Here is an 8,815-nt window from a genome sequence, read left to right as displayed (position 1 = left end):
CGGGGGGGGGGGGGGGGTGAGTGAACGCCAAGGCTGGGCACAGGGCTCTCAGGAGGCAGGGCTGGAGGGTCCAGGCCTCCGCTCCAAGGAGACCCATGAAGCCCGGGAAGAGGGAGCACGGGCGGCCGCAGGACGGAGAGGCCTCAACCCGGAGACCAGCTCGCCTCGAAAAGTACAAACTCTGGAAGTCCCTGCTCCAAGCCACACAGCAACTCGACGGCCTGTGTTCTCTTTCTACCAAACCGCGAGAGGAAGCGAAAGAGACCGCGGCCGCCGTCGCCGGGGCAGTAAGTGCTTCCAGCGACCTGACCTCCGCGCTGCCGGCTTGCTGCAGCTTCAACCTTTCCCCTGGTTCCGAGTTCTCGCACCAGGAGAGCCAGGGAAACATCCCCACCCCCACTAGACGAGGAGCTCACCAGGGCTAAGTAAGAGCGAGAGCTTGAGGCACCCGCGGGGTTTCAGGGCTGGGGAGCACCGTAAAGCGCTCACTGTCTGATTTCAGTTCCGGGACACACAGCGCGCTGGAAGCGGACTTAGTCACTAAACCGCCGCTGAGGACCGGAAGTCCCTGGCCGCGGGCCGGAAGTCTCCGTCTCACGTCGGCACGCGCTGGAGAGCGGCGTATCCCGTGAGCCCGCGGGCGCGCGGGGGACTACGACTCCCGGCATGCTCGGCGGCCGCCGGAATTAACCCTTCAGGGCCGGGAGCCTCGCTGCGCCCCGCCCCCGCCCCGCCCCCACCCCATACTCGGACCCCGCAGGGTGAGTTTTTTGGGGCCGGGGAGGGCTGCTTTCCTAGAATGCTTAGAGGTGTGTGTGTGTGTGTGTGTGTGTGTGTGTGTGTGAGATGGATGTAGGACCTGCGGGTGAAATGATTCTTGATTTTCCCAAAATGGGACAATTTGCAGAAATGAGATTCAGAGGCTTTTTTGAGAATGGGAGAGCCATCATCATCCCCGGGGCCTAAGTGGAGTCACTGCTATCTTCCTCAGAATGTTACCTAAATCCCCTCCTGATTTTTCCCAAGAACAAATGTAGCCAGCAACCCCTCTCTCCCCAAAGGACCCCCACTCGGGCCCTTTCCCAGCGCCCCCAGCAAGGCTTGCGACCTGACGCCTGATCAGCGCTTTTATTTTCCCCCTGATTGAGAGTTAAGTAGTCGTGGAGGCCATAGGATTAGAGAATTTAGGTCCTTTGTCTCCCAGAGTCCGCCCTTCCCCCCAGGTGTGACGGGTAGATCCCTGCAGGTTCAGCTAGCGCCCTACCTTTTGTTTCACTTGGATGACTGTGGGCTTGTGGAAAAGGTTCCTTCCATGGAACCTGATCGTTCCCCTAAAACACGGGGCATGGGAGACAAAGGAGGGTGTCACACTCCGCTTTCTGTTACTATTATTTATACCACGCACAGTTCCACTGCTGGGCGAGGGGTCCAGTATTGGGGATTGTTAGATTGTGGGCTTAACTACCCCCACTCCTCACCCATGGTCAGAGCGGAGGGGCTGGGTGGATGGGCTCCGTGTTGTTTTCACCTTTCGCTGCTCCCAGACCCCACTTTATACTTATCTCAGCCCTCACGCAGTGTGAAGCTGGGGGAGCCCCTCCTTTGCCTCACTGGCAAGCATCCTCTCCTCACCCCGGAGGTTAACTCCCCCATTCTGGGCAGTCTCTGGCTTCCTCCCCCTGCCCCAAAGGGAACATTGTTCCCACCAGCCTTGGGGAGGGGTGGACGGAGGGAAGAAGACCTTGGGGCAGGAGTCCTGAGCCATAGGAAGCCAGGGGAGTGAGGGCAGGCGGGCATATCTCTCTTCTACCTCACCCTCACCACCGCCAACTGGCTCCCTGCCCCCGCCCCCGCCCCTTGACATCCCAGACTCCCTGGCTATTTAAACAGAGATGGGTGCCCCCATCGACACACTGTCCTTTGGCCACCGGACATCATGCCTCCCAAGAAGGATGTTCCTGTGAAGAAACCAGCAGGGCCCTCTATCTCCAAGCCTGCTGCCAAGCCTGCAGCAGGGGCTCCTCCAGCCAAGACCAAACCCGAGCCAGCTGTCACGCAAGCCGCCCAGAAAGCCCAGGAGCCCCCCATCGATCTCTCCAAAGTGGTGGTGAGTCCCTGGAAAGTGAGGATAGAATTGGAGGGGGTGGCTCAAGGGTGAGCGCCTAGGGGATTAGGGGATATCTAGAAAGTAGATTGATGACCACTGGTTGAGACGGGGGTCCTCTCAGTCCCACATTTGGAAGCACCCAGGTTTATGGCTGCTGTTGTCTTTGCTGTTCTCTCCTCTAACCTGTAACAAACGTGGGTACACACGTACACACTCACTGACCCCCGGCTGGGGGCGGGGACTCTGAGATGGGAACACCTGGGTTCTGAGGACGGTTTCAAGGTGAAGGGAAGAGAGCTGCTGCCGCCCCTGGCTGGTGGTTCAGCTCCGAAGACCAGCTCTGAACCCCAGGAGGGGAGGCTGGAGAGGACAGACTTGTTAGACAATCACAGCTGGGGGCCAGGGGTAAATTTAGCCTTTGTTCAGCCCCCAGTTATGTGAGGGATGCAGGGCTCAGGGCAGTGGAGGGAGGGGAACAGGTGGCATGGGATTAACCCTGGTCCCAGGAAACCCTCCCCCCTATAATTCCTCCTCTTGGGATTCTCCCAAGGCCCAGAGTTGGGAATGGGACTGAGGTGGCTAGGCTCCCAGCCTGGTCCCATTGGGCCCCTCCCCAGAAGTGGCTGCCAGTTGGTTGGGAGGAGTGCTGGGGAGGGCTTGACTAAGCCCTGTCATCTCTCCCCACCTGCTTTTTTTTCTTCCACAGATCGAGTTTAACAAGGACCAGCTGGAGGGTGAGCCAGGCCCCTAAGCCCACTGTCCAGTCCCAAAACCTGAGCAGATCCTCTTTGTGTTCCCCTAACCCCAGCCCCCACCTTGAAATCTTCCATACGAGTTCTCTTTTCCTGCCTCGTGCTGCTTAACTCTGGCACATCATTTCTGAGCCTCCCTTCTGTCTGTGGGTGATGGGAACCCCTGGCCAATGCCGACTTCTTCCTGTATCTCAGAGTTCAAGGAGGCCTTCGAGCTGTTTGACCGAGTAGGGGATGGCAAGATCCTGTACAGCCAGTGTGGGGATGTGATGAGGGCCCTGGGCCAGAACCCCACCAACGCCGAGGTGCTCAAGGTCCTGGGGAACCCCAAGAGTGACGGTGAGGGGACCCTTGGCACAATGCAGGTTTTCAGTTTTAATGGGGATGTTGGTTAGATGACAACAGATGCTGAGAGTGAATCTCAGGACTTCAAAGAAATGTCAAACACACTTGTAGAAAAGCATCCTGAATGCGGAAAAGGATGAGAAAGCCGTGGGGGTTGAGCTGGGTCCTAGGGGATACCACAGTGACTCTCCCTCACCCCTCTGATCTCCAGAGCTGAAGACCCGGCGTGTGGACTTCGAGACTTTCCTGCCCATGCTCCAGGCAGTGGCCAAGAACCGGGACCAAGGCTCATATGAGGACTACCTGGAGGGGCTTCGTGTGTTTGACAAGGAGGGGAACGGCAAAGTCATGGGGGCAGAGCTCAGACACGTCCTCACCACGCTGGGTGAGCTGGGGACCAGAACACCTTTAGAGTGGAGGGGGCAGAGGTGGGCCAGGAAGGATGGCCAGGTAGGCAGAGCCAGGCAGGGGATTACTGTCCTACAGGTCAAGGGCAGAAGACTGAGAAGGTCAGAGCCATGGGGCAGAACCGGAAGGACTCCAGATGCTAAATTACCTCCCAAAGGGCAGAGGAAAGGGGAGGACGTGGGAGCCCTGGAAGAGATGATTGTCTTGAGAGATCCGGCACTGGCCTCTTAATCCTCTAAGATTCAGTTTCCTCCTCTGCCAAAACTTCCACCAGCACCAAGGCCAAGTGGAAAGCAAGAGGCCTCCAGGACCCAGAGAGGAGTCCCTGGAGGACTGTGGCTATGGGAGGTCTCCAGGGTGGGAGAAGAGGAGGTGGTACCACCCCAAAGAGCAAGGCCTGGGTCCGTGAGGGAGGGAAGGCAGGGGCTCAGACGCCGTGTCTGGGGTTCAGGAGAGAAGATGACAGAGGAGGAGGTGGAGACTGTTCTGGCAGGACACGAGGACAGCAATGGCTGCATCAACTACGAGGGTGAGGGGCCAGGGGAGCAGAAGGGCGGGGCGGGGTGGGGTCCGGCACCGCGCCATGGGGGGCGGGGGCGCCCGGGGTTACCCCCAGTCGGACGGATTCTCCTAAGGCTGCTTCTGAAGGCCTCTTGCCTTCTCTGCAGCCTTCCTGAAGCACATCCTAAGCGTCTGAGCTCTACAGCTGGGGCCTCCACCCCGCCCCACCTTGAAGGCAAGTCTCCTTCCCTGGCCCGCTGGGACAAGCAGGGGCGTGCGTTTCGCCGTCCCGCTGCGCGCGCCAGGGCTTCACGACTGTCGTTTGATCCCACAGGTCCAGGGGGGCGGACACGGCCCCCGCGGGCGGAAGCACGTTCCCGCCGCCAGGAGGCCACCTATGGTTTCAAAATAAAGACACGGTTCCTCCCTTGGTCTCGGGCTGCTCTTTTCTTGAGAGGCGGGGGAGGGTGAGGAGGGAGGGCTGTCTCCTCTCCCGAGCCGGGTATCCTCCGATTTTTCTGCGGCTCGGAGGCGCAGATTCGTTGCACCCATACCTCGCCTCACCCCGCCCCACCCCTTCCTTCCCCTCCCCTCGCGGTTTCTGAGCCCAGGTAGGGCTACTAGGAAGAAAAAGACCACGGCGGGTCCCGCCCACCTAATTACTAATGCAGCGAGTTATCTGCATAAGCTCCGGCCGGCGTTCCTATTGGCTGGACCCGCTGGGGTGACGTCATTGGGACGTGCTAAGAGTAGGGTTGGGCCTGGAGTCGGAGCCATTACTGCAGGAAAAGGTCCCGCAGAGCTGAGCGGCCAAGATGGTGGGGCCCGGGGCCAGGGAGATGAGCGGGATGTGGGGAGAGAGGCGGGAGGCCAAGGGTGGGGACGAGGAGAAGGCAGCGGTAGGAGACGAAGGAAACTTGAGGGCTTGGAGGGTTGAAGGTGGGGTTGGAAAGTCTGGGGCCCTGTCCTGCGGGGAGGCGAGTCCCCGGGCTGAAACGATTTGTGATTCGGAGTTGTGGGACTGGGATAGAAGCTCGGGGAATTGGAGTTCACACGCTGACCACTCCCCTCTTCTCCGACCAGTGTGACTTCACCGAGGACCAGACCGCAGGTAGGTGTCTCATCTCTATCGAGGTCATCCTTAGGGAGGGGGACACCCCCCAGCACCTACCCTCTGATCCTAACCTGTCATCTCTTTGGCACCCCGTGAGAATACCCCTGGATTCTCTTCTCCCTCCTGGATCCTCCATTTTCTTTTCTCTCTTTCTTCCCCCCTCCCCTTCCACTCTAGATCTGAGCCCCAAGCACTGGGCGAGTTTTAGATGGTGTGGGTATGTGAAACAACTTGGTCATCTATTCCCTGCTGTGTGCGGTGTTTGCAGAGGGCGTATTAAGCTGCCTGCGCTCATCTGTCCCTTAATCAGCTACTTCTGCCTTTTCTCCTGTGATAACTGTTCCTCTCCCTCAGTTTGGAATTGTCAAGATTGTAAAAAGTGATGACTTCGTAAATTGTAAAGATGGGGCAGGGCAGTTTGCTAGGTTAGGGCCTTGTAGCTCTACCCTGTGGAAATTTCTTTGTACAGGAGGGGTGGGAAGTGGCAGACTGGGATGACCCTAGTTCCAGTCTGCTGCTCCCACTTCCTTATAAGGACAGGACCCAGACTGGGCGGTGGCAAATTCCTGCCCTGTGTAGTGGCAGTGTGGAGGTTGGGCAGGCCTGGTGCAGGCGCAGGGGGTGTGTAAGTGGATGTTACCCCACTGCTCAAGGGGGAGGATGGCCCCGTCTTTATGTGGGACACCTGAGTTGAGAGGAAGAGAAATGGATCCTTTTTAGCGACTTGTGTGTAACAGGTATCTGGTTTCCTCAGCATGATCAAAGTTGAATGGGCAGGAAAACTCTGCGGCAGGGTTTGGGTTAACCCCCACAGCCCTGGCGCTGACATTCATCTGAATCCTCAGAGTTCAAGGAGGCCTTCCAGCTGTTTGACCGAACAGGGGATGGCAAGATCCTGTACAGCCAGTGTGGGGGACGTGATGAGGGCCCTGGGCCAGAACCCCACCAACGCTGAGGTCCTCAAGGTCCTGGGGAACCCCAAAAGTGATGGTAAGGGGCCTCAAAACAACTCAGTGTGTTAGTGGGCCCACAGTCCTTCAGCCAAGAGCTTCCTTCCTTCCTTTTTTTTTTTTTTTTTTTTTGAGTTGGAGTCTCACTCTGTCGCCCAAACTGGAGTGCAGCGGCCGCTCCCGGCCACCGCAGCCTCGACCTGCTGGGTTCCAGCGATCCTTCTGCCTCAGCCTTCCGAGTAGCCGGAATTACAAGCGCACGCTACCACGCCCGGCTAATTTTTTTATTCTATTGTAGAGATGAGGTCTCACCTGCCCAGGCGGGTCTCGAACCCGCGGGCTCAGGCAATCCATTCACCTCAGCCTCCCAAAGGTGCAGGATTACAGGCTGAGCCACCGAGCCCAGCCCTTCCTTCTTCATAAGCCCCAAGTGCAAGTGAGTCTTGTGATTAGCAAAGGCCAGATTTTCCTGCTCTGAGCAGGAGTCATCTGTTGAGTTGAGATCCCCGTAAACCCCTGTCCTGAGAACTTGTGTGACTTCTCTGGCCTGACACTTCCACCTCCTTGACGGCAGAGATGAATGTGAAGGTGCTGGACTTTGAGCACTTCCTGCCCATGCTCCAGACTGTGGCCAAGAACAAGGACCAGGGCACCTATGAGGATTATGTTGAAGGACTGCGGGTGTTTGACAAGGAAGGGAACGGCACTGTGATGGGCGCGGAAATCCGGCATGTCCTTGTCACTCTGGGTAAAGTTCTGTGTCCTTGTCTGCGAGCCGGGGGGCCACCCTGACATCTCACTTGTCACCCAATTCCAAAAATGCTTTCCCCCTGCAGGTGAGAAGATGACAGAGGAAGAAGTAGAGATGCTGGTGGCAGGGCATGAGGACAGCAATGGTTGTATCAACTATGAAGGTGAGGGTGAGCTGGGGCGCTCTCAGAGGGAGTTGTTGGGCAGGTCAAGAATGGCATTTGGGCCTTTCCCCATCCATGGCCTTGGGCTCCAAAGGGAGCCATGAGGCAAGGGCAGGGCCCGCCCCACCCAGGAGTGGGAGGCAGGGGTGGGGGGGGTTGGGGTGTGTGTGTGTGTGTGTGTGACAAGAAAGGACTCCTGTTGTGGGAAGGGTGGGGAAGGAATGGGAAGCGAGACCAATGGAAAGCCTGTTCCCCACCGCCTGACCCCTTCACCCCATGTCTGTGTCTAGTCTTCACCATTAATGTCTCTTCCTTCCTGCAGCGTTTGTGAGGCATATCCTGTCGGGGTGACGGGCCGTGGGGCGGGTACGGCTCCTCCCAGCCTCTCCTTCCCTAGTTGATCTCCCTGGTGTTTTTTTCCCTGTGCTCTCTGTCCCCTGCCCTTACCCTACTACCATCTGACTTCCTCCTGGCATGTTTCTGCATGGAGCTGATGAGGGAGGGGAGGGATTCCTCCAAGAGGAAGAGAGCCTGGGGGGACGGTACCTCCTCTCTGATGGGCTCTGAGATTGGCTCACAAGGCCCGGGCGCCAGAGCTGGGTGTGCTCAGCAGCCCGTGTCCCAATCTTGCTCTAGAGTGATCCTCTGGCCCTGGAGCATGGGTGGCTGGCCTAGGGGGATGGGTCGCCTGCCCCTCTTCTGCTGCTACAGCTGAACGGTCCTTCCCCCTTCCCTCTGCTGGCAGCTTGGAGGTACCCTAACCCAAAACTCTGTCCTCTCCTCCCGCCAGCGGCTGACAGTAGCTGTAGGTGTAGTTGAGAACTTCTCTGCCTCTGCTGTGTTCTTGCTGCCCGGGGGGCTGGGACTAACAGCTGGCGGGAGGGGGGCTAGGGGCAGGAAGGACGGTTCAGACTCAAGGTGGCTCTTCTGCAAACTGACCCTGAGGTTGGTTGCTGTGGGACATTACCTGACGCTGCCTTCGTGGTCTCGCAGTCCCCGGCCCCTGGCGCACCCTCCTCCGCCCTGCTCCCTGGCTCACCCCACCTTTCCTTCCACAGAGCTGGTCCGCATGGTGCTGAACGGCTGAGAACCTTCCGTCTCCCCAGTGCCCGTGCCTTTCCCTGTGTGAGACTTGTCTAGCCTGAAGGCTTCCCAGGCCCTCTGGTCACAGCACCTTGCCCATCTTGCCTCTCGGATGACGTTTGTGTCAGCATTCACCAAATAAACTTGCTCTCCATGCCCTGGTGTGGTTCTGCCTTCCTTTGCATGTGAAGGGGACTGTGAAGTGGTGATTTCTGCCCTGAGGCAGATAACAAGGTCATGAAGAAGGGGTTGAGCAAAGTAGGGAAGGGCCTGCAGTAGCCATTGTGGCCCCACTTCTCCGTGTTCCAGAAGCTGCCCCTTGGGGGACTAGGAAAGCCGCAAATCCCTGCAGGACTAAGGCTGGCCATCCTTGTTCTGTCGTCCCATACCAGGCTGTCTTCTTAAGCACAGCTTAGTCTGAATAAGGCCTGTGGGGAAGCCTGAGAGTGCTGATGAGCTGAAGCCAGGCCATATTTGCACTGCCAGAGCCTGCCTGTTGCTTCAGCAGGGCTAGGGCCAATAATAACAGAAGTAGGTGAGGGGCCGGCCTCCTCCCTAATAAGGGAAGGAATGAGGCCCTGACTTCTGCAAGGATAAAGATACAAAATCTCCATGTTGCAAGAATGTCCATCCACATCTTA

The 8,815-nt window shown here is 58.0% G+C and overlaps 2 protein-coding genes across 2 annotated transcripts; both read left to right on the top strand.

The window, feature by feature from the left end:
- Positions 1 to 657: 657 nt before the first annotated feature.
- MYL6B (myosin light chain 6B) lies at positions 658 to 4,531 on the top strand. The gene is made up of 8 exons (XM_008048164.2): positions 658 to 761; positions 1,891 to 2,107; positions 2,814 to 2,841; positions 3,055 to 3,198; positions 3,416 to 3,589; positions 4,064 to 4,141; positions 4,281 to 4,348; positions 4,448 to 4,531. Exons 2-7 carry the CDS (start codon positions 1,937 to 1,939, stop codon positions 4,307 to 4,309), a joined length of 624 nt encoding a protein of 207 aa, XP_008046355.1. The 5' UTR covers positions 658 to 761; positions 1,891 to 1,936; the 3' UTR covers positions 4,310 to 4,348; positions 4,448 to 4,531.
- A 318-nt stretch (positions 4,532 to 4,849) lies between these two features.
- LOC103249535 (myosin light polypeptide 6) lies at positions 4,850 to 8,332 on the top strand. Its single transcript, XM_008048162.2, is given in 7 exon segments — positions 4,850 to 4,931; positions 5,197 to 5,224; positions 6,073 to 6,137; positions 6,139 to 6,217; positions 6,752 to 6,925; positions 7,014 to 7,091; positions 8,150 to 8,332. Coding segments are annotated over 7 exon segments (456 nt in total). The 5' UTR covers positions 4,850 to 4,928; the 3' UTR covers positions 8,179 to 8,332.
- Positions 8,333 to 8,815: the final 483 nt, after the last annotated feature.

This window comes from Carlito syrichta, unplaced genomic scaffold (genome assembly GCF_000164805.1).
Source record: "Carlito syrichta isolate Samal-C Ts95f unplaced genomic scaffold, Tarsius_syrichta-2.0.1 Scaffold120695, whole genome shotgun sequence".
Classification (NCBI taxonomy): Eukaryota; Metazoa; Chordata; class Mammalia; order Primates; family Tarsiidae; genus Carlito; species Carlito syrichta.
The sequence above is the reverse complement of the archived record's forward strand: the minus strand, read 5'-3'. Positions and strand labels throughout refer to the sequence as shown.

Excerpts from the sequence above, each read along its gene's own strand:
- MYL6B (XM_008048164.2), top strand. The coding sequence starts at position 1,937 with ATGCCTCCCAAGAAGGATGTTCCTGTGAAGAAACCAGCAGGGCCCTCT. Across the intron at positions 2,108-2,813 it reads TCGATCTCTCCAAAGTGGTG|ATCGAGTTTAACAAGGACCA; the intron begins GTGAGTCCCTGG and ends TTTCTTCCACAG. Across the intron at positions 3,590-4,063 it reads ACACGTCCTCACCACGCTGG|GAGAGAAGATGACAGAGGAG; the intron begins GTGAGCTGGGGA and ends TCTGGGGTTCAG.